This window comes from Silene latifolia, chromosome 1, assembly GCF_048544455.1.
Source record: "Silene latifolia isolate original U9 population chromosome 1, ASM4854445v1, whole genome shotgun sequence".
Taxonomy (NCBI): domain Eukaryota; kingdom Viridiplantae; phylum Streptophyta; class Magnoliopsida; order Caryophyllales; family Caryophyllaceae; genus Silene; species Silene latifolia.
Genome location: NC_133526.1, coordinates 187,432,605 through 187,456,326, shown reverse-complemented (window position 1 = coordinate 187,456,326; position 23,722 = coordinate 187,432,605). Strand labels below are relative to the sequence as shown.

At 37.9% G+C, this 23,722-nt stretch overlaps 2 protein-coding genes across 2 annotated transcripts; one reads left to right on the top strand and one right to left on the bottom strand.

The window, feature by feature from the left end:
* Window positions 1-11,886: 11,886 nt before the first annotated feature.
* LOC141613609 (subtilisin-like protease SBT1.4) lies at window positions 11,887-15,818 on the top strand. The gene is made up of 3 exons (XM_074432356.1): window positions 11,887-12,665; window positions 13,521-14,116; window positions 14,337-15,818. The coding sequence occupies exons 1-3, from the start codon at window positions 12,142-12,144 to the stop codon at window positions 15,500-15,502; spliced, it is 2,286 nt and encodes a 761-aa protein (XP_074288457.1). The 5' UTR covers window positions 11,887-12,141; the 3' UTR covers window positions 15,503-15,818.
* Window positions 15,819-20,512: 4,694 nt separating this feature from the next.
* Window positions 20,513-21,937, bottom strand: LOC141613601 (uncharacterized). The gene is made up of 2 exons (XM_074432348.1): window positions 21,848-21,937; window positions 20,513-21,475 (listed from the first exon to the last, which is right to left on the bottom strand). Exon 2 carries the CDS (start codon window positions 21,454-21,456, stop codon window positions 20,986-20,988), a length of 471 nt encoding a protein of 156 aa, XP_074288449.1. The 5' UTR covers window positions 21,457-21,475; window positions 21,848-21,937; the 3' UTR covers window positions 20,513-20,985.
* Window positions 21,938-23,722: the final 1,785 nt, after the last annotated feature.

Here is a 23,722-nt window from a genome sequence, read left to right as displayed (position 1 = left end):
CACTTTGCACTTCTTTTTTTGCGAAATACAGTGCTGAACGCAATTTATATTTTTTGCCATTCGAAGATAGTTTCTTTGGGTTACTAATGCAAGAGTAAGACTGCGTACATCTGACCCCTTGTTACCTTGTGTTATCTTAGTTATTCCCTCTAACCCCCTAAGGGTGTCCAGACTGTTCGAGTGCTAGTTCCCTTTTAGCATAGATTTAGTACCTGGAGAGCCTATAGCCGGATGCCCCGTACAAATCGTAACGCCTCATTCATCTCTTACCTGGAAAAGGCCATTCTTATCCCTTGTAGCCAACTAATGGAAAGAAAGATGATGGTTGTTGATATCAGATCGGTATTTATAATACCTTACAAGAAACCTTAAGCATTACTTAAACCTAGAGACAGCCATCGTAACGTAGCCGTCACTACTAAGCCCTAATGGGCCTAATATCCTAATAAAAGAAATGGAAGATATAAAACTAAATCCAGGTATGATGATCAATGTCATACATCGGCGAGGGCAGGTGGATTGATTTAGATCTTAGATCCAACGAATTCCTTGTATTTCTTGGTCTTTCATTAATAAGATTAATAATTAATAATACAGATGTCAACTAGTTTAGTTGGTAAAGTCATAAAAAAGGGTGATCATAATCCAGCGTCACATTTTATCCATACTCTAGATCATTTATTGAGAGACTTGATGATTGATGATGGGGCTTAGTAGCAAGAAATGGTAAAACTCCCATGCCAATTTGTAACTTGTAAGTGTGGAAAGTTTAGGCATCACAAGATTTGAAAGAAAAGGAATGGAGGAGTTGGCTTTCGTTTATGACAACTTATTATTTATGCTTACTCACGTGTCCAATAATTCCAAAATTCCATCTTATCTCTTTAAATTTCTAATCATTTGATTGCATTAAAGATCCAGTTTCTTTATGACTTCTTCACTTCTACTTTCCTCATTATCCATCTCCAAAGCATCATCCATTAAAAACTTTTAATAATAAGTACCTTCACTCTCCAGTCGTCTCTCCAATCTTCTCAATTTCTCATATGACAACTTGACAAGTAAATTTGTTCCGAGTGCATTACGTTTTGTCTACATGGACAACAAATGCAAGTGGCTAGAATATTACTCCTTCTGTCCTGGTCAATTATTATCCTTTACTTTTGGCATAAAGATCAAGAAAAGAGGAGATGACCAATAACCAAATGACAAGTGGAACAAAGTGAATGAGAATGATCAAATTACTCATCAAGTTCATTCATAAAATAGAAAGGATTACAAATGGCTGAGACACCCCAAAATAGAAGAGGACAACAAATGACCGGGACAAAGGGAGTATTTTACTGGTATGTGAAAGGAGAAGGATCGGAGAAAACTCTAAAAAGATTGTCCATAGCATTGCTCGACAAGAATGAAAGCGAGAGCGTTAGGAACTAGTGTTTGTCAAGCACTAGGCACTCGTAATCGGTCTCGGGTTGTGGGTGTCGGAATCCTAGTCTCGATCGACACACACGGGCTTGTTAGTGAAGTGAAGGTAAGAGTCGTTCACAAGAAAGCAACAACAAGCAATAAGAAGACAACTTGGTGGGAAGCAGACGTTTGATTGACTAGTACTCCCCAAAGAGGGAAATTTGATAGTTACATCCTGGTAGCAGGAAACATTGAAAGTGCAGAATAGCGATACATCCATTTAGGGAAAGAAAAAGTTAATGCTAACTATGCTAAACTAGGAAAGTATTTACTAAAAATATATAAGAGGAAATGAAACTACATAGCTGTAACACCCCGGTTTATAAAAGAAGTCCTCGTCAAGACATTCTCTAATAAAACGGACTGTTACCATCTCGGTTTCCCGAGGTAGTGAATAACAAATTAAACTCCAAGGCAATTTATGTAATATTTTAACTTAATTATTACAAATACTCTTTTCAACTCGAATTACAAGAACTGACATAAATAAAAGTGAAAGTCTTCTAGATGATGATCTAGCCACTAAGTCGTCTGATCCAATGTCTCACGCCCATCAAGCTCCCATCCTATCTCTTAAACTCACAAGTCTGCTCCCCATAAAACGGATCATCACGGTGTGTTCACGAATACACAGGGTCAACCACGAGGTTGAGTAGGGAAAACAAAATAAGTACGACAACAAAATACATAACTCCATTTCCAATTCGTCACATCCTCCACCTCTCCATATCACAGACCCTGAATAATCTCCACACCGTATCACATACCCTGAATAATCTCCACACCGTATCACATACCCTGAATAATCTCCACACCGTATCACATACCCTGAATAATCTCCACACCGTATCACATACCCTGAATAATCTCCACACCGTATCACATACCCTGAATAATCTCCACACCGTATCACATACCCTGAATAATCTCCACACTGTATCACATACCCTGAATAATCAATGATATCATACTCAATACGATCATCCTCCAACTCCAATGCATATGAATGCTCAAGATAAATTGATGCAACACAATATATATAAATCAATGAACTGATGAATCATGAAATCATGCCAGTTATCCGATATTGTAATATCATACTCAATATGATCACTTCAGTCAATCACCTTTCCGAATATAAATGATAACGTAAATCAACCACGAATCCAACCAACACAATTCAACAACAACGATATTAGGACAAGTGTATTTCCCTACCTCAGGTGCCAGCAATTCCAATTAAGCAGTCCAGAAAGTAAAGCAATGAATTGATTATCGATCCTTCGCGAATCCGTCACCTAGCACCATTATAATATGTATAATTACTAACTACTAAATATAGACATCTCCCAAAATAGAGGCTTTCCCGAAATACATTCCCGACACCAACTTATGCCCAATTGATGGCTAAAATAACCCGAATAGTATTTGACTCAACTTCCCAAAATAGGAGTTATTAAAGTATATTTTCTTAAAATGGAAACCTTCCCGATATAGTAACTTTTCTCTTTTCACGAACCCGACTCCAAAACCCGACTTGAATTATTTAATCGGCTCGGGAATTAAATTGGATAACTAATATGATAATTAAATGAATTACATGATTTGTAAATACCCGAATCAATTCCTTAAACAACTCAAACGATCACGACTCAATCCCGTCTCCAATTATATTAAATAATTCGGGAATTAACTTAACTCAATTATTTAACGACACGGGAATTTTATTAAATACCCGATATGATAATAAAAAGGTAAATGGATTATTCGATTAATAGAAACCCGAATTAATTATTGAACAACTCACAACCCGTCTTAACTCGCCTTTAATTATTATAATGTGCTCTGGAATTAATTAATTAAGAATACGGCCCACCACTAAATATAACGATTAAATTATGAAAACCCGTCTTTAAATAACTCGGAAGTTAATTTAACTACAAAACACGATAATTAAAATAATAAAGAAAACGAATCAAACCCGACTACACACACTCTTCACTCTCACCCAAACTCACCACACATCGCCTGAACCACCGCGTCCACCACCAGCCGTGCTACCCACTGCAACCCCACCACCGGCAACCAACCCCACCCTGGTCGACTGCCGCCGGCGAGTCGAACCAGGGTCACCAAATGGCCTGCTCACCACCGTGCCTCACCACAGCAGCTCCTATACCACCTTTCGTCCACCACCGCTGTCAACAATACACTAAACCAACACCACCAGTCAGCTCACCGACAACCCACGCACACTGACCTCATAGCACCACCGTTTCGACCTCCCCCTAGTCCACGGTGGTGCCACCCAAAACCTACCCGTCTCAAACTGCCTGAAACCCGCACTAAAACCCGTTTTGATTGTCTCTGTCGACAAAGCCTACAGCCGCCATTTCCACCGCCCATAACCACCATAACCACCACCATAACACTCGTCACCCACCACCCTATTCCTATACCCCATCAACAACCACCAACATCGCCTGCCTAAGACACACAACCACCCCCAAAAACCCGACACTAATACGAAAAACAGAGGAGATGGTGAATGCTTACCTTTCCTGCCGCCATAGCCGCCACTAGGGCCACCCATTGACGTCGACTATAGCCCCTAGACCTTCCCTGCTGCACCGTCAATCAGCCACGCTCTTTCTCTCTCTCTCACTGCACAGTTGGGTGAGTAATAATCGCCAGCAAGAAGGGTAGGGTGGTCGGGTTTTTAAAAGGAAGAAGAGGGGCAAGGGAGTATGGGTTGTGTGGGGGTTGACGTAAACAAAGGGGTATGGGTTGCATAGGTTATATTAAAATAGTCAAGCATGCCTTTGTTTGTCTCATGGGCACGAAACACCACCCTAAAACGGTTTCCCATAATTATTTTGGGTCCGATGTTTAATTATTTAGTTTACCTTTCGAATCCTTATAAACCCGTCTTAGTTAACTTAGCTCGATAACTTAACATAATCCTCGACTAACAATTAACCCGACATAACTAGTAATATAAATGTATAATAATTAATATAAAATAATATCCGCTTAATTAATTTTATTATATAAAAATACGGGGTATTACAGTCTTCCCCCCTTAAAATGAACTTCGTCCCGAAGTTCGCTCCCCTACTCAAACAACAGAAAGTATTGTATATCGTACCAACAGACGTCACGCATTTCTAACTCGGTTAACACACTCTTTTGACGCATCAATTAATCATAACAAATACGGAATGTTACATTCTGCCTTCCTAAAAATAAACTTCGTCCCGAAGTTTGACTCGTCTTGCTTAACCCAGTTAACTACAACTAATAACTTTCTGAGAACACAACTGTATAACAACTAAATAATCATCTGAGAACACTGTCATCCTCCATTTAAATTCCGATCTCAAACTCAACATAAATTCATTAACCATGGTCGCACTGGACCGTAAGCATAACTCCCGTAATCATCACTCGGCTCATAGGCCAACTCATAACTCATTACCAGCAGTTTAATCACACTCTCCTTTTTACACATCGACCAACTAATAGGAACAGAACATATGGAACTCATTTGTATAGGTACCCCACAACTAACATCAACTTGGTCACTATAATCTACAAACAAGTGAAATTTAAGCATCAAGATTTTACAATCCTCCCCAACTAGAAATATAGTTACGCCCTCGTAACATTCATTATTATAACGAAGATCTCAAACTACTGCTATCCACTGACAGAGGATAAAGATTCACAATTCACGTTCCAGATAACTAATTCTTACCAAAGACAATCGATATACAACTCTTTCAAGGATGCTACCGTTACCAGTAAAATCATTAGTAAGTATCCATTTTACCAATCGTTGTAATCTCATACTTTAGAAACATAGGGGATTAATCACCATAAGGAAAGAATCAGGGTCAACACTTTGGTAAATCGATCTTATTTATAACCTAATAGGTCCAATCTGACTTTCCTTTACATAATTGTACAGATTCAGGTCAAGTCACCGAATCGCCAATAAAACGAAGACAACCCGTTCGCAGTATTTTTCACCCTAGAAATATTTTTAATTCTCACAACAAAAGGGTTTGGTATTTATTCATGAATGACGAAAGCACCTTAATTGGCAAATTTTACAAACTTATTGGTCGAGTCAAACAAGCGAGTATACTTCGATATCGGAAAGTTAACATACAAGACTATCATACATAAATTTTTGTTCTTTGTATTAATATATTTAAACTGCACCCAACACAATGACGTACAAGGTTAATGTATTTAACGACACCAATTTTACAATTATTCGTTACCTGTCATGCTAATATCAACTTACCATGTTAACACGTCACTCACTTAAATCACCACATCACATTTCCCGTTTCGACATTCGTAACCAACCACAATCCACCAATTCGCTACATGAACGAACAACATGACTAACTTGACCCACCACTTGTGACTCCGTTCTAATTTCATTACTCCAGACTTAGCAACTATCAGGAAACCATTCAACCAGACACTAGCTGGAAATCTCCTTCCGAATCTATACTCACACAACAAAATTTAGCTTCATTTTCAAACTTTTACTTTCATACTGGACGGTGATTAAATTCTTAATATACTTCTTATAACATAGCCATCTATAGAATTCCTTTACAACTTACTACGAGACTCGAACTCAGGTAACTTAATTCAATTCCTTCCAACAAAACAAGCTTAGGTGCCGACTCATATATCATAATTTACAGGTTCATCTTATTCATTTTAATCCTATCTTTACTAATGAACGGCAATCACCTCAACATCAGGGTTTTAGTTGTGCTTCCTTACTCAGTTATATTCACGGCTCAATTAAACGTACTTTAACGACTATCCTTTAAACCAACGTGTATCATGTGAATCATCAAAGGGTTATCCCATTATAATATTGCCCACATAGTTATCATAAACAATCTTTATTAGAATATAATTAATAGTGATGACTCGAGAATCTAGATATACCAATCGTCGTATTATATCCAACAATTTCCTTTATATCATACTCCTACAATTGCAAGAATCTCTTTAGCATTTTATGACGATCTAATGACGATCATTTCCAATAAGAAATAGCACACTATTTATTATCGTGTCACAGGTTTAGGTTCAATTGAAATCATTTATTGCGATGAAGATAATAATTATAACTATGGGCACACAACTCATATGGAAGACATTAGCATTCAGATGACACTCTACACGTGTGATCATTTAAACACAATCATTACTACCATCCATGTGTAAACTTTTAAACATAATCATTGTAATTATTCATGTGAGTATATTAGCACAATTAAATTAATATTTTTAATACCATCAACTTTACCAAATTACTTTTAATATCATCAACTTTACCAAGATATGACAATATAGTTTTTATATTTATATATATCCGACCACTATGCAATTATGATGAACACCCAGAGATATCACAACGTGTCAAATGTATATTAATATATGTAAACAACTGGACTCATATAAAATATTTCACCCTCAATTACGAATCAAATTAATTTATTCAATTTTACTTATACCATCACGCCAACAATGTTATCAACTAAACTTCAATTTTTATCACTGGTTGAGATATGTAACTACTGAACATGCTTGCTACTATCATCATATAAGGACATTATAAATTCATATTATTAAAGTTCGTAGGTTAATCAAACACTATATGAAGACTCAACCTAGAACACACATTTTACAAGTCATGATTCACGTTGTAACTTCCAGAGATCACGAATAATTAACCGTTCGATTAAAACTTGATTCATATTACTTTTACAAAACACGGAGAGTTAAAATCACAGGGAAAAGAATTAGGTTCAAAGCACAAGAATACCATTTTTAAAGAATTTTACAACTTAGTTGGTCCAAAACTTGGGTCAGTTTGCAAAACTTATTATTTAATATTGAGACATCAAAACACATGTGAATTTCATGATCGGTGGAGTTGGAATTATGCGAGAATTATTAACACAATTTAAATGAGGATTTTCCTTTATAGAGTCGCGAGTCAAACATCACTGCACAAGAACTTCCTAACCCCAGTTCACTAAGGTATTTATTACTCATAATCCGTATGTCATATAAGTGTGAATCCAACGTCAAATGATCACTAACTCACGAGGCTGTTTCCCATAAAATTTTCATCGGTAGGCAACAAACAGAAAAGAAATGGTGGTAAGGTCAATTAAAGAATAACATTAACCAAAACAAGTTTCATCACTAAGTTTTTCATTTACTATGTTCCAACTCTTACAACCACACTATTGTTACTAACCCATACCAACTTAGATCTCACAGTGTACTTACGTAAACATATACCCCATAGAACCCCTTCGCATCTCGATCTACTCATTACATCTACATTACGATTGCTATGACTAAAAACAGGCAATTCAACTGCGTTTCTTATTACTATCACATTATTATATTAGCATGGCTTGGGATCACATAACCGCATATCACTAGACATAAAGGTACTATCAGCACATCATTCAACATCCACCTAGGTAATTATCATCGACTTGCAATTATTTTCATGCTCACGACTAGCACAACACTCCATTGATTATTAACCTGAACCCAAAAAATTTATTTCTCATTTCCCAACATTATATGATCACGCCAGCGTTCATACAAAATACTTACCGCAGTGTTGTCCTGCGGAATGGTTAGAATATATAGGTTTCAAAGTATATATCAACTCGATTATGCAACAATCAATGCATCAATCAACACTTAGGCAACAGTATAGGAATCTCAGGTTCAACCTTATGCAACTTTTCTACCCTTTCTCTCATATACCCTCAGGGTTTTCCGAGTCAAACTGAGAGGGCCACTGGTTCGGTGTGAGGGGGCCCCTAACTCAAACCTTACCTCAGTGTGCTCCTAACAGTTCTATCCCGGTGTTCATTTTATTTAGACACATCCTAGGTTCATTGGGCTCATTGGTTTAGGCCTGAGGATCGTTCGCTCTGATACCACTTTGTAACACCCCGGTTTATAAAAGAAGTCCTCGTCAAGACATTCTCTAATAAAACGGACTGTTACCATCTCGGTTTCCCGAGGTAGTGAATAACAAATTAAACTCCAAGGCAATTTATGTAATATTTTAACTTAATTATTACAAATACTCTTTTCAACTCGAATTACAAGAACTGACATAAATAAAAGTGAAAGTCTTCTAGATGATGATCTAGCCACTAAGTCGTCTGATCCAATGTCTCACGCCCATCAAGCTCCCATCCTATCTCTTAAACCCACAAGTCTGCTCCCCATAAACGGATCATCACGGTGTTCACGAATACACAGGGTCAACCACGAGGTTGAGTAGGGAAAACAAAATAAGTACGACAACAAAATACATAACTCCATTTCCAATTCGTCACATCCTCCACCTCTCCATATCACGGACCACTGAATAATCTCCACACCGTATCACATACCCCCGAATAATCTCCACACCGTATCACATACCCTGAATAATCTCCACACCGTATCACATACCCTGAATAATCTCCACACCGTATCACATACCCTGAATAATCTCCACACCGTATCACATACCCTGAATAATCTCCACACCGTATCACATACCCTGAATAATCTCCACACTGTATCACATACCCTGAATAATCAATGATATCATACTCAATACGATCATCCTCCAACTCCAATGCATATGAATGCTCAAGATAAATTGATGCAACACAATATATATAAATCAATGAACTGATGAATCATGAAATCATGCCAGTTATCCGATATTGTAATATCATACTCAATATGATCACTTCAGTCAATCACCTTTCCGAATATAAATGATAACGTAAATCAACCACGAATCCAACCAACACAATTCAACAACAACGATATTAGGACAAGTGTATTTCCCTACCTCAGGTGCCAGCAATTCCAATTAAGCAGTCCAGAAAGTAAAGCAATGAATTGATTATCGATCCTTCGCGAATCCGTCACCTAGCACCATTATAATATGTATAATTACTAACTACTAAATATAGACATCTCCCAAAATAGAGGCTTTCCCGAAATACATTCCCGACACCAACTTATGCCCAATTGATGGCTAAAATAACCCGAATAGTATTTGACTCAACTTCCCAAAATAGGAGTTATTAAAGTATATTTTCTTAAAATGGAAACCTTCCCGATATAGTAACTTTTCTCTTTTCACGAACCCGACTCCAAAACCCGACTTGAATTATTTAATCGGCTCGGGAATTAAATTGGATAACTAATATGATAATTAAATGAATTACATGATTTGTAAATACCCGAATCAATTCCTTAAACAACTCAAACGATCACGACTCAATCCCGTCTCCAATTATATTAAATAATTCGGGAATTAACTTAACTCAATTATTTAACGACACGGGAATTTTATTAAATACCCGATATGATAATAAAAAGGTAAATGGATTATTCGATTAATAGAAACCCGAATTAATTATTGAACAACTCACAACCCGTCTTAACTCGCCTTTAATTATTATAATGTGCTCTGGAATTAATTAATTAAGAATACGGCCCACCACTAAATATAACGATTAAATTATGAAAACCCGTCTTTAAATAACTCGGAAGTTAATTTAACTACAAAACACGATAATTAAAATAATAAAGAAAACGAATCAAACCCGACTACACACACTCTTCACTCTCACCCAAACTCACCACACATCGCCCGAACCACCGCGTCCACCACCACCGTGCTACCCACCCAACCCCACCACCGGCAACCAACCCCACCACTGTCGATTGCCACGTGAGTCGAACCAGGGTCACCAAATGGCCTGCTCACCACCGTGCCTCACCACAGCAGCTCCTATACCACCTTTCGTCCACCACCGCTGTCAACAATACACTAAACCAACACCACCAGTCAGCTCACCGACAACCCACGCACACTGACCTCATAGCACCACCGTTTCGACCTCCCCCTAGTCCACGGTGGTGCCACCCAAAACCTACCCGTCTCAAACCGCTGAAACCCGCACTAAAACCCGTTTTGATTGTCTCTGTCGACAAAGCCTACAGCCGCCATTTCCACCGCCCATAACCACCATAACCACCACCATAACACTCGTCACCCACCACCCTATTCCTATACCCCATCAACAACCACCAACATCGCCTGCCTAAGACACACAACCACCCCCAAAAACCCGACACTAATACGAAAAACAGAGGAGATGGTGAATGCTTACCTTTCCTGCCGCCATAGCCGCCACTAGGGCCACCCATTGACGTCGACTATAGCCCCTAGACCTTCCCTGCTGCACCGTCAATCAGCCACGCTCTTTCTCTCTCTCTCACTGCACAGTTGGGTGAGTAATAATCGCCAGCAAGAAGGGTAGGGTGGTCGGGTTTTTAAAAGGAAGAAGAGGGGCAAGGGAGTATGGGTTGTGTGGGGGTTGACGTAAACAAAGGGGTATGGGTTGCATAGGTTATATTAAAATAGTCAAGCATGCCTTTGTTTGTCTCATGGGCACGAAACACCACCCTAAAACGGTTTCCCATAATTATTTTGGGTCCGATGTTTAATTATTTAGTTTACCTTTCGAATCCTTATAAACCCGTCTTAGTTAACTTAGCTCGATAACTTAACATAATCCTCGACTAACAATTAACCCGACATAACTAGTAATATAAATGTATAATAATTAATATAAAATAATATCCGCTTAATTAATTTTATTATATAAAAATACGGGGTATTACAATAGCATAAATAAAACTAAGGGTTCGAAGTGTACGGATCGTCACACCTAGCCACCCCTGGAGTAATGGATTAGCGACAATGGAGTAATGAAGAATTTTAATTAACGATAATGGAGTAATGAATTAATTTATGCGTTGTACTCGAATAATCAATTATAATTGAAGATTTTTGTGTACTTTTGAGAGAGATTAGGATTTAATTATAGAGAGAATTAGGAGAGAACTAGGTTTGAAGTTTTTAGTTAAGGGTATACAAATGGAAAGTTTGGTACAAAAAATACTATAATGGGTAAAAAACGTACTGCGAAAATAAATTACGAAAAAAAATAATCCGGTCATAATTGCGTCAAGTGATGAATTAATTATGCACGATTTTCTTAGAAGAAAATTTTCATTTCTACTAAGCATGAGTATTCTCTTCCGTCATTCCCTTCGCGATACTGAAGGTAATTTAATGGGTGGACCCTTCACAAGTTTGACTTTTTCATTCGCAAGAGTCAGGAATCAAACCCCTGACCACTTGTTTAAGAGATTAGAGTCTTTACCATCACGCCATCCAACTTTGGTTCATGCAACATACTGAAGATAACACCACTCAAAAATGACCCGAACCACAATATAACCAACCCTATCTAATTGAATCTTGCAAAATCCATAATAACCCGACTAAAATCGATCCGATGGCTCGATTGTTACATGTATGGTGAAACATTAGTCTTCGTAAACATTGAACAATATGGTAAAACAAGGATACATACATCTTTGATTCGATCTACATTAAAACAACCAATAATCAAACTCAAACTCAAACTCAATGATTGATTCAATCATCCCCACATCCTCTCCATTAATATCGGAATCTGAATCTCACAAATTACCAAACCTCCACGTATCTCCAAAATGTCCCCTCTTTTTCTCCTCCCGATCCTCCTCCTCCTCCTTCCTCAAACCCAATCCACCACCCAAACCTACATCATCCATACCCAACCTTCCACCCGATCCTACACACATCTCCTCCACTCTATCTCCTCCCCCTCATCACCACCCCCACACCTCTTCTACACTTACACCCACTCCGCCACCGGTTTTGCTGCCCGGCTCACTCCGGTTCAAGCCGCCGAATTAACCCGCCACCCGACCGTCCTCTCCGTCTCACCCGACCGGGTTCATCAACTCCACACCACACACACCCCGGATTTTTTGGGCCTTGCTGACGAGTCGGGTCTCTGGCCCAACTCCGGATACGCGTCTGACGTCATCGTTGGTGTGTTGGATACCGGAATCTGGCCGGAGATTCCTAGTTTTAATGATGATGGGTATGATCACGTGCCTGACACGTGGAAAGGAGAGTGTGTTGTGGGCCCGTCTTTTCCGGTTACTTCTTGTAATCGGAAACTTATTGGTGCTCGTGCTTTCTACAAAGGGTAATATTTTCCATTCTTTAATTTGATGTTAACGGGATTTGAACTCGGGTCATTAGTAGTTTAGTATCACCTCCGATAACTTTACCGGCTAAGTTAGCTGACATGTGTAGACTAGATGAGATCATCAAGTGTATTATAATAATGATTATGATTGCTGGTGGTATGGAACTATGGGGTCTAGTTGGGACGGTCGCCCGTATAATGGAAAAGTTGCAACTTTTTTGGTTATGTCTGATTTTTTTTTACCTAGTTTACTCTATTGTATTACTAGTTTTTCGCATTTTAACTTTAAATTGAATAGCGATAGATTGATTGTAAATATCACATTGTAGTTAATCTAGGTAATGTTTTGAGTTACGTTTATTGGTTTAATGGATAGCTATCAATGAGGTTTTTAGTATCAGTCCGTCTCATTATAGACGGATAGTGTCCCTCTCACAAATTAAAGTGGATAGTGCAAGTGGGTGGGAAATGGATACCCCACTTGCACTACCCACTTTAATTTGTGAGAGAGTCACTATCCGTCTATAGCTATAGACGGATAATGCCCGTCTATAATGAGAATTTGTGTTTTAGTATATTGAAGGATCGTCTTATTATATGATTTGTGTTTCCCATCGAGTAGTAATGGATTTAATTTTATTGATTTCGAAACTTAGGAGTCCACTGCAATCCGACTAATGTTAGTGTGTACATAGTTGATGCTACTCATCTATGTTAGCTGGGCTTTGAAATTCACATTCTAACGAAGTGGAAGATCGAGTTTCTGTCGAAGATTATGTGACGTTTTGTTTGGTTTAAGACGATTGTGGTTAGTTTGATCATAGGTTCATATAATGTTTTGATCTTGAGTAGGTATGAAGCGCATAAAGGGCCGATGAATGAGACCAAAGAGTCAAAATCACCTAGGGACACAGAAGGTCATGGGACCCACACGGCTTCAACGGCAGCAGGATCAGTGGTTCCTGATGCCGGGTTTTTCCAATATGCACGAGGGGAGGCAAAGGGGATGGCGCCCAAGGCTCGCATTGCTGCCTACAAAGTGTGTTGGAGTAGTGGATGCTATGATTCAGACATACTGGCTGCCTTTGACCAGGCCATCGAGGATGGGGTCGACGTGATTTCACTATCTGTGGGAGCCACAGGGCTGGCTCCGAAATATTATGAGGACTCTATTGCTATTGGATCGCTTCATGCTGTTCAGAGTGGAGTCCTGGTCTCTTGCTCTGCTGGGAATTCAGGTCCTAACCCGTACACTGTCACAAATATCGCACCTTGGATTTTGACAGTTGGTGCTTCCACACTTGATAGGGAGTTTCCGGCTGATGTGGTGTTGGGTGATGGGAGGACGTTTAAGGGAGTGTCATTATATTCTGGGGATCCTTTGAATGAGAGCGAGTACTTGGAGCTGGTCTACGGTGGTGATTGTGGCAGTCGACTGTGCTTAGAAGGTACTACCTTTTCTCAGTCCTGTAATGTTTTTTTTCCCCCCTGATATAATGTCGTTTGACAGTGAACATGACGGAGATGATCTTTGCAAGTAGCATAGTCTAAGAATGCCTACTTTATAGAGAACCTGTAACTTCTAGATGAGGATATGCCTTTGGGTGACGAAGATTGTTTCTTGAGTTTCTTTTTCTCTTATATTGACGAGTGTATGTGTCATGACAGGTGAACTTGACTCAGCAAAAGTGTCTGGGAAAATGGTCCTATGTGAGCGAGGATCTACTGCTCGTGTAGCAAAGGGTACTGCAGTAAAGCATGCTGGTGGAGCTGCAATGATTCTAGCCAACACAGCCGAAAGTGGTGAGGAACTGGTAGCTGATTCTCACTTAGTTGCCGCCACTATGGTCGGCCAGATTGCTGGGAACCAGATCAAAGACTACGTCTCTTCAGCACCTAATCCAACAGCTATAATCAAGTTCATTGGTACTGTCATAAGCACCTCGCCCTCATCTCCGAGGGTGGCAGCATTTTCCAGTCGTGGGCCCAACCACCTCACACCTGAAATACTCAAACCCGATGTCATTGCACCAGGGGTAAACATCTTAGCCGGTTGGACAGGAGCTTCTTCTCCCACCGACCAAGAAGTTGACCCGCGAAGGGTCCAGTTTAATATTATATCGGGAACCTCCATGGCCTGCCCACATGTTAGTGGTTTGGCCGCTTTGCTTAAGAATGCTTACCCTAGTTGGACCCCATCAGCTGTCAAATCTGCTCTTATGACGACAACCTATTACCTCGACAATGCCGGAAAGAATTTCACTGATCTTGCCACGGGTAAAGAATCCTCCCCATTTGTTATTGGGTCGGGCCATGTTGATCCAAACAAAGCTTTGGACCCGGGGCTAGTTTATGATATTGATACTGAGGATTATATAGCATTTTTATGTTCCATTGGGTATGACCCGAAAAAGATTGCCATTTTCCTCAAGAAGCCTGCTACTATAGATTGTGGGGCTAACAACTTGTCTAGCCCTGGTAATCTGAACTATCCGTCATTCTCGGTTGTATTTGAATCCGGGAAAGAGGTGGTAAAATACACCAGATTAGTGAAAAATGTCGGGAGCACAGTCGATGCTGTATATGAAGTTAGCGTAAATGCACCAGAAAATGTAGATGTTAGTGTTTCTCCAAAGAAACTTCTCTTCAGTGCAGAGCACCAAACAGTGTCTTATGAGATTACTTTCACCAGTGTCACTAATGCCTTTCAATCAATCCTGGGATCTTCGAGTTTTGGGTCGGTTGAATGGAGTGATGGAAGTCATCGGGTTAGGAGCCCCATTGCTGTGAGATGGGTCCAAGGTACACAACGGCACTTCGTCTCTTCAATCTAAGTTCGGATTCTTGATGCTGTAAATAGTGTAGAATATGCATCTAAGCATGGATTGCAGGCAGCATGCCAAGGGAAGGTGATTTTTTATCAGTGAAGAAGTTTTATACTCTTTGATTTGCTGAACTCTATTTGAAATTTGTACCATTATTCTTTCTTGCAATGTCTTTCCATTTTTAATGGAATCAAATACTCGTTATTCTTTAGTCATTGATTATGATATAATAATAATAAAAATGACTTACTAAACACGTTGCGCTTCTTTTTTGGTGAAGTAATTGTAATTCGGTACAGTTCTGAATGCAACTTATATTTTTTTGCCATTCGGAGATAGTTTCTTTGGGTTACTAATGTAAGAGTAAGACTGCGTACATCTGACCCCTTGTTACCTTGTGTTGTCTTAGTTATTCCCCCAAACCCCCTAACGGTGTCCAGACTGTTGAGTGCTAGTTCCCTTTTAGCAGGTGAAGAAAGAAGTTGTTCTTGGTACGACAGCTGGTTCCTCCAGGGCCGGTTGGTTTAGATCCAGCTCGTGTTTTGTTGCCTGGTTGAGATCTCATATTGCTTTTAGGGAGGGTTAGCATAGATTTATTACTTGGAGAGCCTATAGTCTGATGCCTTGTACAAATAGTATGGCCTCAATCATCTCTTACCCGGAAAAGGCCATTCTTATCCCTTGTAGCTAACTAATGGAAAGAAAGAAATGAAGATATAAAACTAAAGCTAGGTATAATGATCAATGTCATACATCGGCGAGGGCTGGTGGATTGATTTAGATCAACGAATTCCTTATATTTCTTGGTCTTTCATTAATACGTAAGATTAATAATGCAGATGTCAACTAGTTTAGTTGGTAAAGTTATGAAAAAGAGTGATCATAATCTGACTTCAAATCCCATCAGCATCACGTTTTATCCATAATACTCCCTCCTATCCACCCTTTTTTTCTCCTTTGAGGTGGGCACGGATATTAAGGGTGGGGAGTATAATATTGATAAATATATGAGTGGGGTTTGGTAATTGGAAAGAGGTATGAATAATTATGATTAATAAATATTAATAAAGGAGATGAGTGGGGTTTGGTTATTGGAGAGAGGTAAGAATAATTAGAATTAAATATTAATAAAGTATATAATGGGGTTCGATGAGTGGAAAGAGGTAAGAGTATAATATTATTAAAAACTTTCTCAAAAAGGAAAGGGGAAGAAAACCTGAATAATCCGTTTTAGGAAATAGGGAAGAAAAGAGTGGATATGAGGGAGTATCATTTATTGAGAGACTTGATGATTGATGATGGGGCTTTGAAGCAAGAAATGGTAAAACTCCCATGCCAATTTGTAACTTGTAAGTGTGGAAAGTTCAGGCATCACAAGATTTGAAAGAAAAGGAATGGAGGAGTTGGCTTTCGTTTATGACTAACTTATTCATGCTTACTCACGTGTCCAATAATTCCAAAATTCCATCTTATCTCTTACAATTTCTAATCATTTGGATTGCATTAAAGCTCCAGTTTCTTTATGACTTCTTCACTTCTACTTTCCTCATTATCCATCTCCAAAGCATCATCTATAAAAAGCTTTTAATAATAAGTACCTTCATTCTCAAGTCGTCTCTCCAATCTTCTCATATGACTACTTGACAAGCAAATTTGATCCGAGTACATTACGTTTTTGTTTATATAGATAACAAATGCAAGCGGCTAGAATATTATTTTACTGGTATATGATGGGAAAAAGATCGGACAAGACTCTAAAAAGATTGTCCATAGCATTGCTCGACAAGTACTTTGTACTATGTACTCCCTCTGTCCTGGTCATTTGTTTTCCTTTTCCATTTTTAATGTCTCAGTCATTTGTTGTCCTTTCTATTTTAAGAATGAACTTGATGAGTATTTTAATCATTCTCATTCAATTTGTTCTACTTGTCATTTAGTTATTGGTCTTCTCCTCTTTCCTTGGTCTTTGTGCCAAAACCAAAGGACAACAATTGACCGCGACGGAGAGAGTATATGTTTACATTGCCAATGGATAACTTATGTAGTTCGTAACATGAAGTCATATCAAAGTAGTACTTATTTTTCCAAATTGATGTTTATCAATAGAAAAACGGGGTTACATAGTTAGAAAATATGAAAGAAAGAAAAAAAAAAAAAAAAAACGAGTTTGAGATTGATAATTACTGTGTAATCAGGGGCGAAGCCACCTAGTAGCAAAGGGTGGCGGTCGCTACCCCAAACTTTAAAAAATTGGTTTAGAAGACGGATTTTTGCTACCCCAAATATTGCTGAATAGGTGATAAGTAAATGTTATCTCATTAAGTGTATAATAGACATTGTGGTTCAATGGTAAAGGCTTTGGTTTCCATCCTAGCGCCTTGTGATTCAAATCCCACTACCTGCATATTCCTTTTTATTTGTGTGTAATATAACTCTTTGATTACTTATTTAGCATTATCAATGTGGATTCTAAAACTCGGGGTTACCTTGTCTAAACCTTTTTAAGTCGTGTCATTTGCTTATCGATATTTAGGCAAATGACGGTATTATTAATGTTCATTGATGGTACCTGTAACTCAATAAGTCTATAACCTTCATCATACATTGCGACGTCGCGTTAATAATCCCCTTGTGTTTGAAATAGCGTTCCCAATATTCAATACAAGACTTTATTTTTATATCTCCGGCACCGCTATAAAAGTAAAAGATACCATATGTCCATGTCTATCAATTTCACCAAGATATCACACTGTTTCAACAGTTTCAAATCCAATAATTATGATTTTATAATTTATCATGATCATATTTATTTGAAAAGTCAAGAAATGGAATTGAACAACTACTTCTTCAAATTTCCAAGGGAAAAAAAGTCGCTTACATTATTCTACTAGTTACAGAGTAACAATCACGTACTTTGCTCGATAGGTTAAGCTTATAATGGATCACTAAAGAGGTTGTGTTTTTTTTCTATTGTGAAGCGGTCATTCAAAATACAATTCTCGACCCAATTTTCATCTTAGAGTAATTTTGACGTTGTAGGTTAGGCTCAAATAGTTATAACATGGATAAATAACCCGTGAAGTACGAACAATTGGGCCTAAGATTAATTTTCTGGGTTTCGATTTTCCTAGTATGTCATCCTGATAAAAAAAACGACTAATTTGATTTGTGGAATGTATAATATCACATTTATCCGAGGATTTATTAAGTGCATATCAAATTTGGAATATAACGTTGAGTTTCACCGTTCCAAAACCCGTAAATCCGTAATTGAACAAACAAGTCTAAGCCACGCAATGAAATCGTGCAAGTCACATACATAATGGAAGGTGCAAGCATTAGTTAGAAGTTAGAACTTGGAAGAACACAAACAATTAAGTCATCCTATGCTCTTGCTAAACCGTGCAAGTTTTGAACTCATTATTCTTGGGTAATCATTCATCAATTTCACTGTGTCATGTACTCCCTCTCATTCAGCATATTGTTTACGTTTTTTCTTTCTTTTATAAGGAGTATTCTAACAAAACTTAAAAGAATCTACAGAGTATCAAATAAGAGGGAGCATGTTGTTTGATCAACGAAATACTAAGAAGTAAGAAGAAAGACCTAACAAAGGTACCAACTACGAGTTCACGCATTAACTAAGTCAATACTCGACTACTCACTCTTATTTTGGATCAAAACTTCATTTTCATTGTCACCCAAAAAAAAAAACTTCATTTTCAAAATCCAAAACTAACGATACGACTAAGTAATTCTACTTATGTAGTTCACCCACAATGGTTGAACCAGGATTTCAAAAAAAGGCGAATTATTAATGAAATAAGGTAAACTAAAAAAAACTTCCTGAGATTGTTGATCGTTTACTTGTTTCGAGTTAATGAATGTACCCCTGTGGGTTTCAAAAAAAAAAAAAAAAAACGAGAATTTAAATTAAAAATCTCAAAACTCTGATATGGCTTGTTTATCGACCGAGCTACAGTCAATTGGCAATTTACTGACCGAGTTACTTACACAGTAACACCGACCAATTTCAGTTAGTAAATCACTTTACCGACAAAAATTTTCTTCAGTCGATATTTTCCAGACGTTAATTGACGCGTTTCCTGTAGTGAGGGGATGACGACTACTCATACTAGCCTCCTCTAAAACCGCCACTAATTGTCCACCACAAGGTTACAAAACGTGCATAACATGACACATTCATGCATTAGTTAGGTCATCACATGTTAATTTGTACAACAATCTTAGACACCAAATTAATTATGTTAACATACCAAATGTAAAAAATTATAGTGGCAACGTCAGAAGAAGTAGATGCTTCTAAATCAAAAACGCACTTAATTTGGTACTCCGTAGTATATAACTAGTTTTAGAAGAGCATATAGGCCACTACATGTCTAAATTATTTGTCCTATATCTATGTACTAAGTATAGTAAATATTGCCCTATAAAATTCTCTCTCTTTTACTGAATTTCATAAAGAACAATGATTGATGTCTTAATCACCAGTTCACCAAGCATCTTCATCCACCATTTATTAGTACCCCATTTCCCCTTTGATGCAGACATACAGTGTATTTTTGCATAGTACTATTATTAATGGACTCAGTTTCGAGGAGGCGTCAAGTCGACCACCATCTCCCAGTGGTGACGGAGCCAGGATTTAACATCAGGAGGCAAGCTATTAATGTAATCGTGTAAGTTAGGAAAAAAAAATTGGAAATTTCAACTAAAAGTTCCAATTTTTTTCTTTGTTCAGCAAGGGTGGCTACCCCTGCTAGCCCTGCCTGGGTCCGCCACTGCCCATGAAGACAAACAACACATGGTTTGACACCGGTTTGAGACTTAACAATTGAGTTGAGCGTACACTATAAGATCAAGACTAGTATACTTGTGGTAGTCGCCGTTCTCTTTATTGTTCCGAAAAATAAGAAAAATACTTGCCTATGTGAAGAGCCATGTAAGCGGATCACATTGTGCCACGAGACTTCTACAATAAATCGTTATGACAATATATAAAGGACAAAACGCATTATTTGATTTAAGATACAAAAATGCAAGAGCAAATAATTTCATTGTAACCATATGTAACATTTATTTTGTTATCTACATACACAAAATTTTATTGATCCAATATTACATTTAAGGGGGAGGGGGTGTAGCCTGTAGGAATTAGGATGCTATTAATTCCTAGCATTAGAAAAGCTCATCCAATACAATTGTTCTCTCTAGAGCACTTAAACTCTTCACTTCTTCTATGTCTTTTTTTTAATTAGATAATTAATTAGCACAAATCACTCACTAATTACCCTTCATCCTTTTTAATTCCTCTCTTTTTTCTTAAATCATTTTTTTAATATTTAATTTCCTTCATTAGCAACTCATCTTTGTACAATTAACCCCAAAAATGTCCCAACATCATTCAATTCACAACAATAATGTCACGTCGTCTGGTCTTAAAGACGATTTCACAATAAACTTATTATTACTCAGAGGTCTGGGATGCAACTCCCAGACCTAACGAGTTTAGGCCGTTCCTTAGCATCACGGGTTGGGCTAGCAGGGGCGGACCTTAGACCGCCCCTAGAACCATCCAAGCTACGACGAAGAATTGACCGCATGGCGGTAATCAAATGAGCGGTCGGATCACCGCCAGCTGGCGGACATGAGGACCGAAACTTCCTACACACGTTAACATGACGATTAAGAGCCTCTTCAGTGGTAATTAGCCTCTCAGAACGAACAACCTCGTCTTTAACAGCCTCGGAACATAGTCCACATATCCATTTACCCATGTATCGTTCCCGGATTTTTTCGATGTATGTAGGTGTACATTCTTCTGTTAATCCACAACATTCACATTTTATGAATTGGATCTCAAGTTCAGCTTGAATTGTTGTTGTTTGTGATGATTCTTGTGTTGATACTATCATTTGTTCACTCATTATTGTTGTTGACATTTTTTGTTCTCGTAATTTCCTGCAAAATTTGATCAATTCATCGTGTTAATATTAAATATCGCTATTGTATACATATAACAGTCTCATTTATCGTGAAAACTAATTGTAACGGGACTGTAGGCCCTAAGACCTAAGCAATGAAACAGGGGACAATTTTTTGACATATTTTTGTAACTAACACTGTAAATCTCAACTCCGTCACTAAAGAAAAAAGTCAAACAACTTAACCAAGGAAGAAATATGATTCGCTCAATCATGGTTTATAGCAAGAAATAAGCTAAGAATAAATAATCAAGCTATCGCCCCTAAAGACGTAACCAATGAAACATATTTTGAAAAACGTATACAATCAAAAAGACGAAAACTATAACATGGGAAAGAGGATTTATACCTTCAGAAGCAAAAAGATTAATCCCTTAATGATCGAATTTTTATAAATATTATCTTTCTTTCTCCCACTCTCCTTCAACTTTCTCTTCACATAAGAAAAATTCAAACTTCAAAGGCATAATTATTAAAAATATATAAATTTATTATTATTATTGAAAAATAAAAATTCTGTGTTATTTAATCCCCCAACTATACTGGGAATCTCTCAGAAATCATGAAGACAAGGAAGACTTTGATGAAATGATTGGAGAGAGACAAAAAAACAGGGGAATTAAGTAAAAAAAACAGGGGAATATAAATAAATTATATTTTTGTGGATAATTAATTTGGGTTTTTGTTATTGTTGTTGTTTGGTGAATTTGATTTTCTTTTCTTCATAAAATTCTCTACTAAGAATGAATGCTGTAGTAGAGCTAATATGAAGAGAGGAAGAAAAGGAGGGAATTTAGAGGGAGGAAGAAGAGGGATTGGAGAAAGGGGGATGAGAAATGAGGTGAAAATTGGGTTTTAATAATGGAGATGATTGGAGAGGGGGATGTGCATATGGAATGGGTCCAATCATTGGGGGTTGAATAAATGAATGAGTTATGTGGACAAGAAGATATAGAAAAAAAAAATTATGAGATTATTCAAGTTGCCTTAATAAGTGTGGTAAATTGCGGGATAAAGGATGGTCGGATATAGAGTCTTATTCTTATGTTAGTAAGATAAGGTAATAAGTTTTGATTGTTCCAAAATAAAAACTGCTTTAAATGAGCGTTACTTCAAAAAAAAATTAATAGTAGTTGATAAAGAAAGAAAACACAAAAATTCATGTGATATGGTGCTAGTACTTCATTGTTGATATTGGGTAGATATGGAAATGAGTTGTGTCTCGTGTCAGTACAATACACTGTGCGTAGAGGCGAATATGGCACGGCCCATGCATGGGAATGTGAGCTTTGTGCCGTGTCGGTAAAATGGAAATGGCGGCCTAGACACCATGCACGGTCCATGGTGTGCTGTAACGTGCTTGGGCGTGTCTAAAGACGAAAATGGGCATACAGTATAACAACCCGACCCACCACCGTCGTAACCCGTAACACACCCTTCTTAAAGATGAGATATCCACCTTTGGACCTGTTTTGTCCTCACGTGAGCCTAAAAGCACTAGACCTTGTTATTAATGTAGCGAGTATAATCTCTTATAAACTTCTCATAAGCTCCTCAATTTTCCGATGTGGAACAACTTAACCTCATATCTCTAGCACGCTTCAGCACCGCCCATGACCTATTTTGGCACAACACGAGATTGACACGGCTTAGCACGTCAAGACACGCCATGGGTCGTGGGCAGTGTCTACGCCGAAGTTTGAGGAAGAGACTATGTTAACCCAAGCACGTCATGGTCTACTTGGGCACGCTCAAAATATAAGGAAATAAGACTAAAGTAGAAAAATTATTTGGACACGCTCAAGCACAGCACAATACGTCATAGAAGGTGGGTTAGAAACCAATTTGGACTTTCTCCGTTTCTTTCTCTCCATTTCATGTCCAATGGATCGATATTTTAACATACTTTCTCTCTCAATTCATTAAACATTACTTTTATGAAGCAATTACAACCATTAGATTGTTACAAGATTTAATCCGGACAGTTTATTAAATATTGAGGTCCATTTCTTTCAAGAAAATAGAGAGAATTCGGACCGATTAGAAACACCCACTTACTTGCTACACAAAGGTTGGTAGCTCTAAAACTTGACAAAAAAAAGGAAAAACACAAATTCTTGTTTCAGACCGTCACTATCCGTCTTAAACTTAAGACGGATAGTGACGGTCTTAAGCAAGACGGACTGAAGGAAAAAACATTAATTGGTTGCAAGAAGCTCAAAGT